This window comes from Saccopteryx leptura, chromosome 7 (genome assembly GCF_036850995.1).
Source record: "Saccopteryx leptura isolate mSacLep1 chromosome 7, mSacLep1_pri_phased_curated, whole genome shotgun sequence".
In the NCBI taxonomy this organism is placed as follows: Eukaryota; Metazoa; Chordata; class Mammalia; order Chiroptera; family Emballonuridae; genus Saccopteryx; species Saccopteryx leptura.
Genome location: NC_089509.1, coordinates 55,543,645 through 55,565,552, shown reverse-complemented (window position 1 = coordinate 55,565,552; position 21,908 = coordinate 55,543,645). Strand labels below are relative to the sequence as shown.

Sequence of the window (21,908 nt, the reverse complement as noted above, 5' to 3'; positions counted from 1 at the left end):
TATGTATCTTCAGGATACATGCAGTAGAACTTGGTGGAAGATAGCACCACATTTATAAACTTTATTCTTTAAACCTCTATATCATAAAATTACTGTAAATATGTTAAATAATCCACAAAGTATTACTATACCTGTGTACTGCAATCACAGAAGTAAAAAGTCTAGGACTTCCAGGAACCAAATTTGTAAATATAAACTCAAAACGAGTACCGTGACACTTTGTTAGTATATAAAGAGCTTCAGTTTGGCCTCGTAATTTCTGTAAGGACAAATTTATTTAAAAGCTCAGATTTTAAAAGCAATTGCTCATTTATAGTGAAAAAAACCCCACCAACCTAAAATATCTAATGTTTCTTCGCTGTAAGAAGAAAGATTTCAGTAAGATTTTTCAGACTTACAGAGTTAGCTGTCCTTGTTGTAATATTCAATATGCAGTTGTAACCAATAGCTAAAATTCAAAAGCAAAGAATTTAAAGAACATGATATAATAAACTGAGAAAAGAATCTTTATATAGGACTTTCAAGTTTTAAAAAATAGAAAAATACAACTTTTAAACATTTTAATAAAACACGTACAAATTTAAATTAAATAATGAAAAGAAACGGAGTCAATTCTGCCTCTTTGAACAAACACATTCATAATATGGACAAAGATTACTCTCTAAAATTTACACATTTTTACTGAAAATCTTAGCGGGGCACGATTTGAGTCTGCATATGCCCCATGTCAGCCATATGCAGCTGGCATATTTAATAAATCTCCTCCTTTAATAAAACCTTTCAAAATTCATCTGGACTTGGTGTCTCTACGTAAACCCGCTGAAGTGAGGCCCCGACGCCTTCAGGGACATCCACGCCTACTTCTCCCGGGAGGGGTGGCCGCCATGGGTGACTGGAGAAGGCGCACTGCCGCAATGTGAAGAGGAACATGGACGCGCTGCTCCACACAGGCCTCAGAGCCCCTTGGCCCGCTTTCATGGTTCACCGCTGGCAGACCGCCAGACCCCCGGTGGAGGACCCCGAGGACTCGCATGAAGAATGGACTCGGAGGCAGCGGGGGCCCTGATGGAATCTTATGAAGCCCTTTGGGGGGCGCTGGAGCCTTTTAAGGGTATATGCCATAAACTGGTATTTTCCTGATCTCTTTTGGGCCTTATTTGCCTTTTCTGTCTCCTTTCTTGGTTATTATAGACCTTAAAATCCAGGCTCAGAAGATCTCACTGAGGGGCCTGAGATCCCTTTTCTGTCTATATAAACTCTTGGAAAAAAAAACAAAAGCAATGTTATTAGTTGGATTAAATTAAGAAAAACAGGAAAAAAAGAAAAAGAAAATCTTAGCATCACTACATCAAGAAAAAAAGTCTAGCTTGATAATCCTTAAAATAGTTTAAAAAAATAAGTGAAAAAAAATGTAACACAATGAGAGGTTCTACTTCTCTATTATAATTTAAATCTCCCTTCTTTGGGATCACTTGAAAATGATCATGCAAGTTGTCAAAGATAAGCAAAATAATAATTAAAAAGCACATTTGATGTTAAAATACTAATCTTCTGTATGTCCAGGAGACAAAATGGACATACTGAAAAACATTTCTCTTGCATTATGATGCAGTCTTTGATTAATCAAGGATTTCTGATATTTTATCAATTTAAAGTTTTCCACATCTTTCATGGCATATACTTTATACTTTTCTGGTATCAAAAGTCACTGTGCAAGTTCACTTGACAAAGTTTTTTTTATTGTTGTTGTTTAGTGTTACCTAACAAAGATACTTACAAAGATTGACTCTGGGAAATGCCAAAGAGTGCCAAAGGATTCTTAAATTTGTTACTGAGAGTCTACCTAAAAGCAAACAAACAAAATAGGTTACCTTAACTAAGGACTCATTTTTGCAATACAAAATAAGGTGGACATGAAACTTCTGGCCCAGTATCAGCAGCAACACACACAGCTATTTTTCATACATTTATTAATTGAAAATGCCTATCCTATGTAAGGTATAAAAGTATGATTCAGAACCCCAGAGAAACAAAATCTAATAGTTACAAAAGGGATACAAGTATTCACTGCAAACATCTTGGTTTGACTCACATTGACAGAGGACAGACTTGGGTACTGGTTATTTGTCTTGTTGGAACTTGTTCTGGGGGTCCTGGCAGGTCGTATGTGTACAACTGAGGGTGAGTATGAAATACAGTGGTACCTTGAGATACAAGCAGACCAACATATGAAGTTTTTAAAATACGAGCTGTGACTAGGTCCGTATTTTTGTTTGAATTCCGAGTGAAATTCTGAGATACGAGTCCTGATTTGGGAAGCTGCTGCTAGTTGGCACGTTGGCGGATGGGTCCAGTATTGGCAGCACACCAGCGTCTTGTTTTTTCTCATGTGTTACCTGCAGAATCAAGTCAAATCTCATGCGCTGTACTCATTCTTGCATCATTTTTGCATTTTTTACGTGTGCTATCATGGGGCCAAAGAAAGTGAGTGTAAAGGTGAGAAAAAGAAGAGAATGATGTCGATAGAAGTAAAGCAAGAAATAATAGAAAAACATGAGCGTGGTGTACGAGTGATTGAACTGGCAAGGCTGTACAAACGCAATACATCTACAATTTGTACCATCCTTAAACAAAAGAATGCCATCAAGAGCGCAAATCCAGCTGTCCCAATTAAGGACAAATATCTATGAAGAAATAGAGAAGCTTCTGCTAGTGTGGGTGAAAGAGAAAGAGCTGGCAGGAGACACAGTGACAGAGACTGTAATATGCAAAAAGGCACGTATTATTTACTGCGACTTGAAGAAAAAAGAACCATCAACCTCAAAAGAGGCAGCAGAAGATACGTTTAAGGCAAGTCACGGCTGGTTGGAAAATTTCAAGAAGAGATCTGGCATCCACTCGGTGGTGAGGCATGGTGAAGCTGCGAGTGCTGACGTTAAGGCAGCTGAGGAGTACATCGCACGTTTTGCTGTGCTATCGCAAAGGAAGGCTACATTCCCCCAACAAGTGTTCAACTGTGACAAAACAGGATTGTTTTGGAAAAAAATGCCCCAGAGGACATCACTGCAGAGGAGAAGAAGCTGCCAGGCCATAAACCCATGAAGGACCGTCAGACCCTTGCACTGTGTGCAAATGCTAGCAGTGACTGTAAAGTAAAGCCACTGCTAGTGTATCATTCCAAAAATCCTCGAGCTCACAAGATTCTTAAAGAAAAACTGCAGGTTATGTGGCGCGTCAATGCTAGGGCATGGGTTACGTGGCAGTTTTTTATTGAATGGGTAAATCTCGTCTTTGGTCCTGAAGTGCAGATAAAACTCCTGATGAAAGCATTACTAATCCTTGATAATCCTCCAGCCCACCCACCTGTTTTTTTTTTTTGTTTGTTTGTTTTTTTACAAGGACAGAGAGAGAGTCAGAGAGAGGGATAGATAGGAGCTTTTTTTTTTTTGCTCAAGCCAGATGAGCCTGCACTCAAGCTGGCGACGTCGGGGTCTCGAACCTGGGTCCTCCGCATCCCAGTCTGACGCTCTACCCATGCGCCACCGCCTGGTCAGGCCCACCCACCTGGTCTTGAAGATGACATTCTCGATGAGTTCAAATTCGTGAAAGTCCTCTACCTCCCACCCAACACAACTTCAATCTTGCAACCTATGGATCAGCAGGTCATTTCCAACTTTAAAAAGCTTTACACAAAGCACTTGTTCCGCCGCTGCTTTGAGGTGACTGAGAAAACAATTCTAACCCTTCTAGAGTTTTGGAAAGATCACTACAACATCGTGATATGTTTACACATTATTAACTTGGCATGGCAAGAAGTTACAAGAACCTTGAACTCAACACGAAAAAAGTTATGGCCTGATGTTGCAGACAGGGACTTCGAAGGATTCGAACCAGAGACTGAGACTGAGGTAGAAGCGTTGAAGGAGACTGTGTCCCTCGGAAAGTCGATGGGTCTGGAGGTAGATGAGGGTGACGTCAACAAGCTCGTGGAGGAACATGAGGAACTCTCAACTGAGAAGTTGAAGAAGCTACAGATGATGCAACATATGGAGCTTCTGCAAGAGATTAGTAGTGAGGAGGAGGCAGAGTTGGAGGAAGTGATTTCTACAAGTGAAATTAAAGGCATGCTGGCAATGTGGGAGAAGCTTTCAAGTTTCATTGAAAAGAAACACCCAGAAAAAGTTTCAACTGGTCGTGCTTCAGCACTTTTTAATGACACTTGTTTGTCACATTTCCGTAACATTTTAAAAGGCAGGCAAAAGCAAACCTCTTTGGATAGATTTTTATTCAAAAGTCCTGCAAGTGAAAGTGCCGAAAGTGCAGCCAAAAAGGCAAAAGCAGGTGATGATTAAATGAAAAACTTAACCTAAGCTTAACGTAATGTTAAGCTTAGGTTAAGTTTAAAATTAAGAAAGTACATTTTTTTTACAATTAAGTTTTTGTGGTTTCATTTTAAGTAAAGAAAGTACAGTTTTAGTTTTGTTTAAAGTAAAGGAAGAGCAGTTTTAGTTTACATTTAGTGTTAAGAAAGTGCAGTTTTAGTTTACCTGTCTACAGGGCCTGCATCCCTTCCTCCCTCCCTCCTCCTCTGCCATTCACCTCCATTAGCTGCACTCATCTGTCTCCAAGGTAAGAATAATACAGTACTAAATAACACTTTTTTCTTTTATTTCATATATTTTGTTATGCATTGGTAAAATATACATGTGTGTTTCTTAATTAAAAACATGTCCTTTTTCATAATTTAGGATGGTTTGGGGATGTTTCACAGGGCTGGAACAGATTAAATCTATTTCAGTTATTTTAAATGGGAGAAATTTGTTTGATATACGAGTTGACTGACTTACGGCCTTGGTTACAGAATGAATTAAACTCGTATCTCAAGGTACCACTGCAGTATAATTACAAAGCCATTGAGTAAAATCACACTTCTCAAAGAACTCTCACATATACACTATCTGTGCTACAGAGGACTCTCTTAGCAGTTCTCATTTAAATGAGGTTTATACTTGTATGCCCCGTTTTCCCTTTCCTGCTATGGGCAAACATTTTGCTTGTATGAACTTATAGCCAGGCTAAAGTCTGTTTAAGGCCTTAGACTGATGTTCTTACCCTAAAATGCAAAGTTAAATTTCATTTCTCAAAGTATATCTTCCGGATTCTCCAAGGGAAATAAAAAAGGTCAAGTAAATCTGTGCATAATAAACTGTGTGTCTTAGAGATTTATAATACAATTAGTGTATTACAATAGCTTTGAGATGTCTTAAAATAATAAAACTCTCTTAACTTTAACACTGTATTTCTTCAACAAATTATAACCATAGAACTCTTTCTAATTAAAAAAATTGTAATTAGATTTATTGGGGTGACATTGGTTAATAAAATTATATGGGTTTCAGGTGTGCATCATCTGTACATTGCTCTGTGTTCACCACCCCAAGTCTCCTATCACCCTTTATCCCCCCTCTACCCTCCTCTACCTTCCCCAGAGAACTGTCAATGAGTAATCTATAGCCAGCTCATATTCCTTCCTCCCTGGAAACCCCTAGAATAGCTCAAATCAGAGACGCTAAGTCTGTATGAATGCTGGAGTGAGATGGGATACGAGATTCCAAATATAAAGGAAGGGGTTCTCAGGAGCAGTGGAACATTACATGATATGTCTGACACATAATGAGCAGCCCAGCCTGGCCAGAGTGGAAGGTTCACACAAGATTATAGAAGAGTAGACACTGCATCTATCAGTCAGAATCAAATAGAAAACTGATGGCACACTCAAATTAGGATAATTAAAGTTTCTATACAGAAGGACTTATTATAAAGGTACGGGTGGTGTGTTAGGAAGCATAAATGAGTGCAGCAGACCTGTACTACCCCAGGCCCAGAGGGACAAGGATAGGGAGCAGTTAACCAAATCTGGAAGGAACACAAGTTGTCAAGAGCTGAATGCAGCCCTGGCCGGTTGGCTCAGTGGTAGAGCATCGGCCTGGTGTGCGGAAGTTCCGGGTTCGATTCCCAGCCGGGGCACACAGGAGAAGCACCCATCTGCTTCTCCACCCCTCCTCCTCTCCTTCCTCTCTGTCTTTCTCTTCCCCTCCTGCAGACAAGGCTCCATTGGAGCAAAGTTTGCTCGGGCGCTGAGGATGGCTCTGTGGCCTCTGCCTCAGGCACTAGAATGGCTCTGGTCGCAACAGAGCGATGCCCCGGATGGGCAGAGCATTGCCCCCTGGTGGGCATGCCGGGTGGATGCCGGTCAGGTGCATGCGGGAGTCCGTCTGACTGCCTCCCCGTTTCTAGCTTCAGAAAAATACAAAAAAAAAAAAAAAAAAAAAAAAAAGAGCTGAATGCTTTGTGGGGAAAGAAACTAGAAAATAAATACCCAAACCTTTTGATCTTCTGCCATGGCTCTTTCAAACAGAAGCTAGAGTGCACAAGGAGGCCTCTGATGGAATCTATACATTTTCCAGGGCAAGGGGTACAAGGTGGGGAGGGTGCTGGATCTGGAGAGACAAACGGAGGACAGTGGTGGATGCAAAAAGGGTGTTTGTGGAAAAATTAGAAGTTCTTCAATGCTACACCAAGAAATTCAGACTTAAATCTATTAGCAATTGAGGCAGTGGAGTTGGGGTGAGGTTTAGAATTGGGATTGAGAAGAACTGAAAATTTTTGAGGAGAATAATGTGATCAATCCTAGCAGTTTAGAAAGCAACGTAGGGTCTACGGCCATACCACCCTGAATGTGCCCAATCTCGTCTGATCTCGGAAGCTAAGCAGGGTCGGGCCTGGTTAGTACTTGGATGGGAGAAAGCAATGTAGGCCATTTGATTTATCACTTAGTAGCTATGTAACCTTGGAAAAGTTAATTAACCTCTTGTTCCTCAGTTCCTTTATTTGAAAAAAAAAAGATAATGGCATCTACTTCATTTTTTGTTTTGTTACATTTATTATTATTATTATATGAGATTACACATATAAAAGATTCAGAACAGTGACTGGCAAATAGTGAATATTTAAAATTTTAATTGCTATTTTTATTTTAAAAATATTTTAATTCTTTACAAACCTAGGATTATGACTTGTTATATTATTGCAGCTATACTGATTTATATGTGCCTTTTGCCATTTTACCGAAGTAACATTGTATCTCTACAACTGGGCTATAAGCCCAGGACATCTATTGATTGTTCTTGATATTTTCCTTTTAGACAAGTCCAGGAAAAATTATGGAGTGGGAAGAGTTGGCCTTATAAAACCATGTATCGCCTGACCAGGTGGTGGGCGCAGTGGATAGTGTCAGACTGGGATGCGGAGGACCCAGGTTCGAGACCCCGAGGTGGTCAGCTTGAGCGCGGGCTCATCTGGTTTGAGCAAAAAGCTCACCAGCTTGGACCCAAGGTTGCTAGCTCGAGCAAGGGGTCACTCGGTCTTCTGAAGGCCTGCAGTCAAGGCACATATGAGAAAGCAATCAATTGAGAAACTGATGATTAATGCTTCTCATCTCTCTCCGTTCCTGTCTGTCCCTATCTATCCCTCTCTCTGACTCTCTCTCTCTCTCTGTCCCTGTAAAAAAAAACCCAAACAAACACACACACAAAAAAACAAACCATGTACCAACTCTGTCTACCTGTTTTTCTGTTGTTGGTGTATCTCCTACAAGTCCCTTGCATTGTTATGTTGCCTCTGTCCTGCTAACGGACCCCATTGTACAACTGCAAACCCAGCGTTCCAGACATGGAATTTTCGCTGTCCTCACAAATAGCAAAATGTAACTGTCTTTGTTTCTCCTAATTTCCCAAGCACCACTGCTTCATTCTCATAGTTTCAGTGAAGTGCACAAAGCTAATCTGATAACTTGATGTCAGAGTACTTAGAGTTGAAATGGATTTAATGTGCTAATCTTTGGGGGTATTTTTTTTTTAAGTGCATGCACGAGAGACAAAGAAAGACAGACAGGAAGGGAGAGAGATGAGAAGCATCAACTCTAGTTGCAGCACTTCAGTTGTTCACTAATTGCTTCTCATACTTGCCTTGACCCGGGGGCTCCAGCTGAACCAGTGACCCCTTGCTTAAGCCAGTGACCTTGGGCTCAAGCCAGCGATCTTAGGCTTCAAGGCAGTGACCTTTGGGCTCAAGTCAGTGACCATGGGGTCATGTCTATGATTGGGGTTTCAACCTGGGTCCTCAGCATCTCAGGTCAACATTCTGTATTGTGCCACCACCTGGTCAGGTGGGGTATTTATAGCTTTAACATGGTGTCTTCTGACAGAGGGAGTGCCTTACCTTGGTCATTTTCAAACTTCTGGAAAGGAGGGGAAAGAGACAGCTAGAAGGCAGGATTCCTCTTTCCCTTTTTACCTTCTTATTAATCAGAAAATCTTTATACTCCTATGAAATTCCATTTTCTGAGCAACTGTTTCTGAGGTATGTGTGCACACAGTTATCTTTATTAATAGCACGATATCTGGCCAGGGAGATGTTATTCCCTCCTTACTTCAAAGTGCTTATAGAGGATACTGCACTCAATGAGTACTCATAGTTTTTGTTTGGACTGCTGGATGAACTGTCACATAAGAGTTCCTGCTAATCTGTATGAGACCCAAACTACTTTCTCTTGGCTTCCTCAAGTTAATTCAGGTTTTGTCAAGATCTGACCATTTAGAGATTATTACTCTTACCTCTCCCCCAAAGGCACAAACTAAGACTTCTTGTCTGTCCATAGATCTTGATACCTTGTTCTCACTTGGGGTTGGCTGATGCTAGAAAGCAATTCAGAAATGTGATCTAAGCATTCCTTTAATGACTGGCTCTAGCTATGGACAGGCTCCACCTGTAACTGGGGACGATGATAGGTGCCCCTCACAGAGAAGAAAGGCTCACAAATGAATCTGCTGTTCACATGCTAGAAAAAAGGCTCAGAGAGCAATCGGCCACTCTAAGTACTGCAGTGAGCATGTTCTGCCAGTAGGAGTTCCTGTTCTGTCTCTGGGATTCTCTGATCCTTCTTACTTGAATGATTCTGCTCGTCTTCTTTTTCCTCAGATTTTCTCTTCCATGAGGTTTACGTCCCACCTTACTAAACCTCTTCTCCCGCACAAACCGCAGCTTTCTAGATACACTAAAGCTGCCCACTCTTTATTCCCTATCTTTTTTTTACCTTGAAGAACAGTAGTGATGCTTCTAACACCTGCTGATCACTAGTGATGGGCTCCATGAATAGCTGCTGTATGCAGCCTAGACTTTTCAAGTCCCAGCCTCAGGGGAATTTGTTTTGGGAAAAACCCTGGAGTCTAGCCCTGATTGCTCCTCAGTGACATTCAGAGGTGTCTCACAGTATTTCCTAGTACTTAACCTATAAACATACTTCACAATACAACACTAAATTTGCTATCTCTAGGTGTCAGTCTTAGGGATTGTGCATTACTTTTGGATTTCTTAAAAGGAAGCATGGTTCCACACAGCACAGCTAAAACCTACTTATGTTCCACTACCCCATATTCTTTTTAGAGGAGGCAGCCTCAAAAGTCAGGACTATCTGTGACCCTTGCAGACAAAGCTCCTGGACTTTTTCTTCTTCTTTTTTTTTTTTTTTTACAGAGACAGAGAGTCAGAGAGAGGGATAGACAGGGACAGACAGACAGGAACAGAGAGATGAGAAGCATCAATCATCAGTTTTTCGTTGCACATTGCAGACACCTTAGTTGTTCATTGATTGCTTTCTCATATGTGCCTTGACCATGGGCCTTCAGCAGACCAAACAACCCCTTGCTCGAGCCAGCGACTTTGGGTCCAAGCTGGTGAGCTTTGCTCAAACCAGATGAGCCTGCGCTCAAGCTGGCGACCTTGGGGTCTCGAACCTGGGTCCTCGGCATCCCAGTCCAACGCTCTATCCACTGCGCCACCACCTGGTCAGGCGCTCCTGGACTTTTAATAGCTACATTGAGTAAAGCTGAGGTCAGAACCAGGACTTACTGAAGGACCCAAGTTCTGAGGGAAGAACCTGTATTCCCTGACTACAAATTTAGTATCTACTGTTTCTTCCATTTTGGTCTGAGAAGAGTCTCATGTGGATTTAATGCTCCCACTCTCACAATTACATTTATATATAATGCTGTTTTATACTCTTTCCCCCAGCTAAAAAGATTTAGTACTTGTAAATTAAACCAGAAATATAAAATGTATTTGATAATATACTCACCTCTGTCCCCATTATTTCCTTTGGTGTCTTCAATTGAATCTAAACAATCAATAAGGACTTCTCCAGGTCTTGTTTTCATTTGTCTAGAATAAGTATGAAGGAGAAAAGACATGCCTATAAAACAGCCAAGAGTATAAATGATACAGTACCAAACACTCATGCATTGAAAATAAAGTCTTCAAGAACTTCAAGAACCTGGAGATCTGTAGGCCTGGAGTAATCAGGTCATTGTAGGGAAGCCAGAACTAGAAGGAGAGGTAGGATTTGGAGGAGGTGGCAAAAGTAAGACAGAGAGAGGAAAGAAGAGAGAAGAGATCATGATTAAAGACCAGAAATATGGCCCTGGCTGGTTGGCTCAGCGGTAGAGCGTCAGCCTGGTGTGCGGGGGACCCGGGTTCAATTCCCGGCCAGGGCACATAGGAGAAGCGCCCATTTGCTTCTCTACTCCCCCCCTCCTTCCTCTCTGTCTCTCTCTCTTCCCCTCCCGCAGCCAAGGCTCCATTGGAGCAAAGATGGCCCGGGGCTGGGGATGGCTCCTTGGCCTCTGTCCCAGGCGCTAGAGTGGCTCTGGTCGCGGCAGAGTGACGCCCTGGAGGGGCAGAGCATTGCCCCCTGGTGGGCAGAGCATCGCCCCTGGTGGGCGTGCCAGGTGGATTCCGGTCGGGCGCATGCGGGAGTCTGTCTGACTGTCTCTCCCCGTTTCCAGCTTCAGAAAAAGACAAAAAAAAAAAAAAAAAAAGACCAGAAATAAGAGATGATAAGGGAATGTGAGAAGACTGGCCTGGCTGGAGAAGGTCCATAGTAGAGATAGTGAGAAATATAGTTGGATAAATAAGGGAAAAAAAACTAAATTATAGACCATAAATGTTAGACAGATACGGTTGGATCTTATCCTGTGGACACTGGGGAACCCCTAGAGCTTTCTTAGTAGAGGAAAGGGGATCAGGTAGTCATGGAAGGAACAGGTTAAAGCAAAGCATCACCAGGACTTTGTAAACAATTAGAAACAGGGACAAAGGAAATAAAGAATGAAGAATAGTTTGCTGACTGATAGGATGTATTCCAGTGTCAAAGAAAACAATAAAAAACAAAACCTAGCAGAATATGTAGCAGAGCCCTCTAACACACTCCCCATAGCGCCAACTCAATTACTTGTCAAAAATTCAGATGTGATGTGGACATACCACTTCCGTGTGTAAGTCTTCCATGTCATCCCCTCTGCCTAGAAAATGAAATCCTCAGCTGAGCATTCCACAATCTGACCAATCTTTCTATTTGTACTTCACCTCCCAGACACTGCCTTCTTTTTCTTGTTTTTAGTGCACGCATATGCATGAAAGACAGACAGGAAGGGAGAGAGCTGAGAAGCATCCACTCATAGTTGCGGCACCTTAGTTGTTCATCGATTGCTTTCTCATAAGTGCCTTGACCCGGGGGCTCCAGCTGAGCCAGTGACCTCACACTCAAGCTTGTGACCTCAGGGTTTCGAACCTGGTTGGTTCTTCAGTGTCCCAGGCTGACACTCCATCCGCTGAGCCACACCTGGCTACTGCCTGGCCAGGCTGTGTTTCTTTCTTTTTTTCTGGATTACTTTTCTCCTGTCTTCCCTGACAAGGCTCTGCCCATTCTTCAGAGCTCAACTCAAATATTTCTTCTCTGAGGCCTTCCCAAGGCAGAATCAACTGTTCTGTTTCTATGGTCCCCCAGCTTTTGTTCATTTTTCTTTTCTGGATATTATTTATCACATTTTTAAAAATTTAATTTAATTTTATTTATTCATTTTTAGAGAGGAGAGAGAGAGACAGAAAGAGAGAGAAGGGGGAGGAGCTGGAAGCATCAACTCCCATATGTGCCTTGACCAGGCAAGCCCAGGGTTTCGAACAGGCGACTTCAGCATTTCCAGGTTGACGCTTTATCCACTGCGCCACCACAGGTCAGGCCTATTTATCACATTTAAAAAAAATAACTGTCTACACCATCAGAGAAACTTCTCTAGTAACAAACTATAGAAATGATCCCTGAAAGTATAGTCTTAAAAAATAGTTGTCAACGTGTATCTCCTGCACTAGAATGGGGGTGGGGAAGGAAGGAAATGATTTCCTACTGTGTCTTCGGTTATTAGCCTACTAACCAGCACATAGTAAGCATTTGATAAATGTTTAATAACTAAAAATATTCATGAAACGAAACTTTTCTTGGATCAAGAACCCCCCCACCCCCCCACACAAGAATAACAGAAAAAGTCACAGAATGTGTACATTATGGAGCTATGGTTTACAATTTTATAAATTTCCTTCCCTTATAACTTCTTAAAGGCTCTAAGATCATGCTAGTATTATATATGAAGTCACAAATAAGTCTTGAAAATTATTTCTTGGCCCTGGCCGGTTGGCTCAGTAGTAAAGCACTGGCCCAGCATGTGGATGTCCCAGGTTCAATTCCTGGTCCGGCACATAGGTGAAGCGCCCATCTGCTTCTCCACCCTTCCCCTTCTCACTTCTCTCTCTTCCTCTCCTGCAGCCATGGCTCCATTGGAGCGAGTTGGCCCTCAGGGAGCTGCGGATTGCTCCATGGCCTCTGCCTCAGGCGCTAATAAGACCTTGGTTGCTGAGCAATGGAGCAATGCCCCAGATGGGCAAAGCATGCCCCCAAATGGGCTTGCCTCACAGGCATGCATGTCTCTCTGCTTTCTCTCTTGTCACTAAATTAAAATAAGATTACCTCTTTACCCCACCTAATTAGGTCCTGTTCATAGGAATTATGTGGCCAATAAACTCCATACCATTAACTCAAGAATCTAACCTTTACTGTTTCCAACATTTAATATCCAAATGGGCATTTTTCCTGGACTTTTGGGCAACTGATTTCTCTTTAAAGCATGACATTTTCGAAAATCTTCCGTTTGAGAGCTGCAAAAGGGAGCCCCTTCTTCCTTTTGGTGATTAATTCGATGGAGGCTTACCACAACAGAAATAAAGTTTGCGTGGTTAGTAATTTTGGAGAATGCTCCCTCCCACCGCCCTCATTTTATAGACAAGACGCCAGCATTCAACAGCGAAGACATGAATCTAGGGGCTCACAGTGTGGACTCCAGGCCTAGTTCTAGAAGCCTCGTTTCGCGAGTCCCTTCCTACGTTCCTTTCACGGCACGGAAAGTGGCACCCACGCTCGCCTGGGGTTCTGGACGCCCACGGCCTGCGTGGTCCGGGCGGGGTTTGGGCTTAGCTTCCTGACAAGTCCCGGGGCCAGACCCGGCCAGAAGTCGCGCGGCACCGGAACCGTGTAGTCTGGACGCTGGGCGGTCACGCGGGCCTCAGCAGGGCTGCACTGTCCCGCCAACCTAGGGGTTCCCAGGTGCCTACGACAGGTGTAAACCTACTCCCGCCCCGCGAGGGCCGTGAGCTGTGGGGGCGCAGGCTCCGCCCGCGGGCCCTGAAGTCGCGCCGCCACACCCTCTACAGGCCCCAAGCCCCGGGGGAATATCGGGGACTCACTGCGAGGACACGTCGAAGCGGACATCTCGGTCCTCCCAAAGCGCGTCCATCACGGACATGAGGACCGAGGCTCTTGGGTGGCACTCTGGACAGAGGTGGAGGCCGAGCAGCGTTTTGCCGGCTCCAAGGCAACAGGCCACCTCTGTTGCGACCTCTACGGCGGGCGCCGAGACCCAAGCTTCCTCGCGGTAGGGCGCGCGCTTTTCTCCGCGCTACCGTGTCATTAAGCTGATTTGAGGCTCGGAGAGGGTTCAGATGCTTAGAGTAGCTGAGCTGGCACCCGCCCAGGAGCTTGTGCTTGACCTCTAAATGACCGTCCGGCCTCCAAACGCATGTGCCAGCCGTTCCACCCACGCCCTTCATTCCCCTACACCAGGGGTCCCCAAACTTCTTCTTTTTTTTTTTTTTGTATTTTTCTGAAGTTGTAAACCGAGAGGCAGTCAGACTCCCGCATGCGCCCCCATCCACCCGGCACGCCCACCAGGGGGTGATGCTCTGCCCATCTGGGGCGTTGCTCTGTTGCAACCAGAGCCATTCTAGCGCCTGAGGCAGAGGCCACAGAACCATCCCCAGCGCCCGGAGCCTTGGCTGCGGGAGGGGAAGAGAGAGACAGAGAGGAAGGAGGAGAGGGGGAGGGGTGGAGAAGCAGATGGGTGCTTCTCCTGTGTGCCCTGGCTGGGAATCGAACCCCGGACTCCTGCACACCAGGCCGACGCTCTACCACTGAGCCAACCGACCAGGGCCAACTTCTTACACAGGAGGCCAATTCACTCTCCCTAAGACCGTTGGAGGGCCGGACTATAAAAAAAATCTATGAACAAATCCCTATGCACACTGCACATATTTTATTTTAAAGTAAAAAAAACAAAAACAAGAACAAATACAATATTTAAAATAAAGAACAAGTAAATTTAAATCAACAAACTGACCAGTATTTCATTGGGAACTATGGGCCTGCTTTTGGCTAATGAGGTGGTCAATGTGCTCCTCTCACCACCAATGAAAGAGGTGCCCCTTCCGGAAGTGCAGCGGGGGACTAGATAAATGGCCTCAGGGGGCTGCATGCGGCCTGGGGGCTGTAGTTTGGGGACCCCTGCCCTACACTGCCAATACATTTAGACCTAAAACTCCAAAAGTGCCTTCCTGGGATGCCTGGATCTGGCCCTGCCCACCTCTCCAAACTCCGGCCCCTCTCCCTGTTTCTATCTACCTTCCAGTCAGGCAGGGCTCAGAGCCTTTGTGGGGCCCCGTTTTCTATCTGGAACTCTTGTTTCCTCAGTTCCTAGCATGCCCGCCTTTGTCGCATAAGTCTCAGCTCAAATGTCCACTGAGGCCTGTCCCCGATCCTTCTGTTGTAAAGTACTTTACTTAAATCCACGGGTCACATAGAGACTCCAAGTCCAAATGAATTTTTGAGGAGTGTAAAGCCAGTAGTCATGGCCACCATCACAGCCGCCTGGCCCATGCAGGTTCGCATTAGATGTGGACAGATGGTAATGAAACAACAGAGCCAAGAACTGGTGGGCCATTACCTTTAATCCTAGCTTGCACCAGGCAGGCAAGTAAAAAGACACACTGGGCTCCAAAACCCACTCATTCAGTGCTTACAAAGCTACTGACTTATCTGAATTTCCTAGGATCAACGGTTTCTAGCCTCACCAGCCTTATTCATCTCTGTTCCCCATCTCCTTCTCTCTGCACAAACTCTGCACAAACTGGCTTCTCCTTCAGCACTCCGCCATCTTGGCTGCTTCTCTTCTCTACTCCATGTGGCCTTTCTCTGCTTTCCTCTAGCATGGGCTCCTCTGCCCCACTTTATAGTGTAGAAATCCAAACCTTTAATCCAATATACAAACAAGGAAGTCTCTGATACAAAGCCACTTATCTGAGGCATAATGGGATTCCTCATGAGAGTGCAGCATCCCACATCATGCAATCAGTCAAGGGTGTGGGGAAAAGCTTAGTCTTAAAACTAAGCCTTAGGCTATAACAACCTACTCTGCTTACAACCTGTCCCCCACACCCAATGCAAACTATAAGTGATCAAGCATATATATCATATTTACAAACGTATTTGACCAACAAGGCACAATCCCAAATCATGTAGAAAGTCCCTACCATTCTGTGGCTGATTTTATTTTATTTTTTATTTTTATTTTTTTATTTTTTTACAGAGATAGAGAGAGAGTCAGAGAGAGGGATAGACAGGGACAGACAGACAGAAATGAAGACATGAGAAGCAGTCAATCATCAGTTTCTCATTGCGCATTGCGACACCTTAGTTGTTCATTGATTGCTTTCTCATATGTGCCTTGACCACGGGCCTTCAGCAGACCGAGTAACCCCTTGCTGGAGCCAGCGACCTTGGGTCCAAGCTAGTGAGCTTTTTGCTCAAACCAGATGAGCCTGCGCTCAAGCTGGGGACCTCGAGGTCTCGAACCTGGGTCCTCGGCATCCCAGTCCGACGCTCTACCCACTGCGCCACCGCCTGGTCAGGCCTGTGGCTGATTTTATAAATCAAATCACATACTGGTTGGGGTGGATAAGGAGGGGCTTGTGATCCCTTTGTCTAGACTCTAGAAGTATACGTTACTCTCATTACTTTATGATGGAAGGGTGAGTCAGAGTGTAGGAATTCTTAATTAAGGTACATAAACATTCTTTTCTTTCTTTCTTTTTTTTTTTTTGTATTTTTCTGAAGTTGGAAATGGGGAGGCAGTCAGACTCCCGCATGCGCCCGACCGGGATCCACCTGGCATGCCCACCAGGGGGCGATGCTCTGCCCATCCGGGTCGTTGCTCTGTTGCAACCAGAGCCATTCTAGCGCCTGAGGCAGAGGCCATAGAGCCATCCCCAGTGCCCGGGCCAACTTTGCTCCAATGGAGCCCTGGCTGTGGGAGGGGAAGAGAGAGACAGAGAGGAAGGAGAGGGGGAGGGGTGGAAAAGCAGATGGGCACTTCTCCTGTGTGCCCTGGCCTGGAATCAAACCTGGGACTCCTGCACGCCAGGTCAACGCTCTACTCCTGAGCCAACTGGCCAGGGCCAATAAATACTTTTTAAATGATAAGGTACCCAACTTTTTTACATTGAAAAGGAGGACAAAAATAAATAGAAGAAAACAAGATTGTAAAAGAAACATTTATTCATTGCAACAATAATACACTATAGTATGATAAATGCATAATAAAAACATTTTTTAATATTTTACATTGTAATTATGCTTACATGCTATTTGTCAAATAAGTTTGTAAATATGATGTATATGTTTGCTTGCTTATAGTTTGCATTGGGTGTGGGGGGACAGGCTGTAAGCAGGCAGGGTTGTTATAGCCTTAGTTTTAAGACTAAGCCTTTCCCATCCTTGACTGTTGCATGATGTGAGGTGGTGCTCTATCATGAGGAATCCCATTATGCCTCAGATAAGTGACTTTGTATCAGAGACTTCCTTGTTTGTATATTGGATTAAAGGTTTTGATTTCTACACTAATAAATGGGCAGAGGAGCCCATGCTGGAGGAGAGCAGAGAAAGGTCACGTGGGGGAGAGAAGCAGCCAAGATGGTGGAGTGCTGAAGGAGAAGCCAACTTGTGCAGAGTTTGTACAGAGAGAAGGAGATGGGGAACAGAGGTGAATAAGGCTGGTGAGGTACAAACCTTTGATCCTAAGAAAACTCAGATAAGTCAGAGGCTTTGGGAGCCCTGAATGGAAAGGGAAGTGTTTTCCCACTGTGTGTATTTCTTGCCTGCGGGTGCAAGCTAGGATTGAAGGCAATGGCCCACCAGTTCCTGGCTTTGTTGTTTCATTACCATCTGTTCGAATCTAATGCGAACCTGCATAGGCCAGGTGGCTTTACACATGCCTATTAATTTTTAATAATAATTGTAAAAAAAAAGTACTCATTTGGATACAAATACATCACATCACATGCAATGGATCGACTGCATCAATTGAATACGGACATTTACAGATTAGTCTTCTGTAAAGCCAGTAGCCAGAGCCACCATAATCACAGCCGCCTGGCCCATGCAGGTTCGCATTGGATTCAGACAGTCGGTAAAGAAACAATGAAGCCAAAAACTGGTGGGCCATCATATTTAATCCTACCTTGCTTGCACCCAGCGGGCAAGTAAAAACACACACTAGGCTCCAAAACCCACTCATTCAGTGCTCACAAAGCTACTGACTTATCTGAGTTTCCTAGAATCAAAGGTTTCTAGCTCACCAGCTTTATTCACCTCTGTTCCCCATCTCCTTCCTTCTCCCTGCACAAACTCTGCACAAACTGGCTTCTCACTCAACACTTCGCCATCTTGGCTGCTTCTCCTGGCCTCCTCCATGTGGCCTTTTTCTCCTCTCCTCTCTGCTCTCTCCTCTAATAATAATCTCAGGAACCAAGAGAGCAAGCTCCTGTTCTGCCCCATTTTATAGTGTAGATCCATAACCCTTAATCCAATATACAAAATAGGGGAAGTTTCTAATACAAAGTCACTTATCTGAGGCATGATGGGATTGTGCCACCCCACATCAAAAAGGGTGGAAAAGGCTTAGTCCTAAAACCAAGCCCTAGGTTACAAGGATCTTGCCCGCCCACAGCCCGCCCCCAACACACATTAACATCACCTGGGCAACGGCTTCCAAGTGGGCAGCGCCATCTTTAACAAAGTGAGCATAATATATTTTATCTGCCCAACATCTTCCAATATCAAAAAGGAGGGCACACATCGCTTCTTGGCCTTTTGGCTAAGATCAAGGAAAAAAAAAAAAAAAAGGAGGACATGTAGAGGACACTTTTTTTTTTTTTTTTTTTTTTTTTTTTTTTTTTCTGAAGTTGGAAACAGGGGGGCAGTCAGACTCCTGCATGCGCCCGACTGGGATCCACCTGGCATGCCCACCAGGGGGCAATGCTCTGCCCATCTGGGGCATCGCTCTGTTGCAACCAGAGCCATTCTAGCGCCTGGGGCAGAGGCCAAAGAGCCATCCCCAGCGCCCAGGCCAACTTTGCTCCAGTGGAGCCTTGGCTGCGGGAGGGGAAGAGAGAGACAGAGAGGAAGGAGAGGGGGAGGGGTGGAGAAGCAGATGGGTGCTTCTCCTGTGTTCTGTGGCCGGGAATCGAACCTGGGACTCCTGCACGCCAGGCCGACGCTTTACCACTGAGCCAACCGGCTAGGGCCTGGAGGACACTTTTTGAGGGAGGATGGAACTTATAAAAGAAGGACTGTCCTCCCTAAAGGAGGATGATTGGTTGCTTTATAAATGGAAGTGCTTACTTTCCCTCAACTCAATAATTTATTTTTTATTTTAAACATTTTATTGTGTGTTCGTCAAATAAGTTTGTAAATAATGATATGTATGTTTGCTCGCTTATAGTTTGCATTGGATGTGGGGGGACAGGCTGTAAGCAGGCAGGATTCTTATAGCCTAAGGCTTAATTTTAAGACTAAGCCTTTCCCACCCTTTTTGATGTAAGGTGGTACACTCTCATGAGGAATCTCATTATGCCTCATATAAGTGACTTCGTATCAGAGACTTCCTTGTTTGTATATTGAATTAAAGGTTTTGATTCCTACACTATAAAATGGGGCAGAACGGGAGCTTGCTCTCTCTCGGTTCCTGAGATTAGCATTAGAGGAGAGAGCAAAGAGGGGAGCAGAGAGAGGCCACGTGGAGGAGGCCAAGAGAAGCAGCCAAGATGGCAGAATGCTAAAGGAGAAGTCAGTTTGTGCAGAGTTTGTGCAGAGAGAAGGAAGCAGATGGGGAACAGAGGTGAATAAAGCTGGTGAGGCTAGAAACCTTTGATTTTAGGAAACTCGGATAAGTCAGTAGCTTTGTGAGTATTGAATGAGTGGGTTTTGGAGCCCAGTGTGCGTTTTTACTGGCTCGCCAGGTGCAAGGTAGGATTAAAGATGATGGCCCACCAGTTCTTGGTTCCGTTGTTTCATTACCATCTGTCTGAATCTAACGCAAACCTGCACAGGACAGGCGGCTATGATGGTGGCCGTGGATACTGGCCTTACATTGTGCATACTCCTTTTAGAGGAATGCCAAAGAATGGAACAGGATTCTATTTTCTCACCTTAGGCTTCTATCCCTATCTTGTTCTCTGTGTTTTCTAACGCATCAAGGGTCAAATCCAACATTGACCTGGATGGATGTCAGAATTGTTACATGCCAATGACTCGTTTTTATCTTCCCTTTTCTATTTTTGAACTTAATGTCTCTGTTTTCCCATGCCTGTCCCCATCATTGTATGGTAGGAGTGTTGGGAACACACAACTGGTTTCTTTCAGTTTCAAAAGTCTGTCAAAAGAATGAACTGTGCTTCAAGGAACTGTACTTAATGGATTACAGGCATACCTGAGAGATATTGTGGGTTTGTCTCCAGACCATGCGGTAAAGCAAGCATCGCAATAAAATGAGGTAATCTTTTTGCTGGTGGAGGGTCTTGAATTCAGTTTGTGAAAAAAAGACTACCTATGAAGCACAATAAAGCAACGTGAGATAAAATGAGGTATGCCTGTATACGCAGGAGCCTCATTTGCCCTGGAAATGGATGGTTTAGATGAGATGAGATCTTAGATTTTGAGCTGGTGCTGTAATGCGATAAAAAGGGAACCTCAGAGGTAGTGAATGCTATTTTCTTTTCCTTTGAGAGGGCCATGAGTTGTTGAGCACCAGAGGGAAGACTGTGTACAGTAGACCAAATTCTAGATGGCCTCTAAGACTTTTGTGCTCCCAGTGTACATAACTTCTATAATCTCCTCCTCCTCTTGAGTGTGAAACAATCTCTGAATATGATAGAATACCGATCCTGTGATTTGATTATGTGTCATGGCAAAGATGTAATTAATATCTTTTGATCTTTTGACTTAATTAAAAGGGAGACTATTTGGTGGGCTTGACCTTATCAGGTGAACCCTTAAAAGAGATTTTCTTGCTGGCTTTGATGAAATAGTAGCCAAGTCGTGAGAAAGCCACATGACTAGAAACTAAGGGCAGTTGCTAGGAGCTGAGAGCCAACAAGAGAACAGAAATTCCAGTCATCCAACCACAAGCAGCCAAATTCTGCCAACCACTGAATGAGCCTAGAAGACTCCAAGCCTCAGATGAGATCATATCCCCACTGACATCTTGATTTCAGGTGAGACCTTGAGCAGAGAACCCAGCCCAGACTCTGACTCACAGAAACTGTGAGACAATAAATTTGTGTTGCTTTAAACTTCTAAGATTGTGATAATAGATTGTGTAGCAATATTAAACTGATATGTTAACATCACAATAGGACCTTTGAAATGAAGACTGAAATGACCCGTTTTTCTTTTTCTTTTCTTTCTTTCTTTTTTTTTTTTTTTTTGTATTTTTTTTTTTCTGAAGCTGGAAACAGGGAGAGACAGTCAGACAGACTCCCGCATGCGCTCGACCGGGATCCACCCGGCATGCCCACCAGGGGCGATGCTCTGCCCACCAGGGGGCGATGCTCTGCCCCTCTGGGGCGTCGCTCTGCCGCAACCAGAGCCACTCTAGCGCCTGGGGCAGAGGCCAAGGAGCCATCCCCAGCGCCCGGGCCATCTTTGCTCTAATGGAGCCTTGGCTACGGGAGGGGAAGAGAGAGAGACAGAGAGGAAGGAGGGGGGGTGGAGAAGCAAATGGGCGCTTCTCCTATGTGCCCTGGCCAGGAATCGAACCTGGGTCCCCCGCACGCCAGGCCGACGCTCTACCGCTGAGCCAACCGGCCAGGGCCCGTTTTTCTTTTTCTTGTATAGAAATATTAAACATTTTATTTTTGCTCCTAGATCTCTATTCCTGTATAAGTATCAATTCTAGCTCAGCAATGAAAAATATGTAGAATGTAATTTTAAGTAAAAATTCAATTTGAAGTACCTATTTTCAATTCCCAGCTCTCTCAGACTTATGCTTGTATTGTCCAGATGCCTGTGTCCACTGCAGGCTCTCTTGTGTGACTGAGAAGGCATCTGCTGTTTACCTCTACATGGGACACATGAAATGACCTGGCACTCAGCCAGGATCCGATCAGCTTCCCAGGGGTAGGTGCGGACTCAGAGGAAGAATTGCTTCTGTCTTTCATCTCCGGCTGAATACTTCTAAAAGCTTCCCGAAGGGCGGTGAGCTGGTTCAGAATTTTATCCAACCTCCAAGCCACAACCTTCACCTATGGAAAGCTCTGAAACCTAAGGGAAAGTTGACAAACGTAGCTTTATGGAA

At 44.3% G+C, this 21,908-nt stretch overlaps 1 protein-coding gene and 1 pseudogene across 2 annotated transcripts in view; both read right to left on the bottom strand.

Annotated features, from left to right (window-relative positions):
• The window catches only part of BBS5 (Bardet-Biedl syndrome 5), a 38,227-nt gene extending 24,361 nt beyond the window's left edge, over positions 1-13,866 (bottom strand). For both annotated transcript variants that reach the window (XM_066346664.1, XM_066346665.1), the window contains exons 1-5: positions 13,690-13,866; positions 10,196-10,278; positions 1,778-1,843; positions 399-448; positions 132-259 (exon numbers count right to left, since the gene is read on the bottom strand). In XM_066346664.1, coding sequence (XP_066202761.1) covers positions 132-259; positions 399-448; positions 1,778-1,843; positions 10,196-10,278; positions 13,690-13,748 — 386 coding nt within the window. In that variant the 5' untranslated portion in view covers positions 13,749-13,866. The remainder of the gene's footprint in view (positions 1-131; positions 260-398; positions 449-1,777; positions 1,844-10,195; positions 10,279-13,689) is intronic.
• LOC136379168 (small nucleolar RNA U3) lies at positions 12,156-12,229 on the bottom strand (annotated as a pseudogene).
• Positions 13,867-21,908: the final 8,042 nt, after the last annotated feature.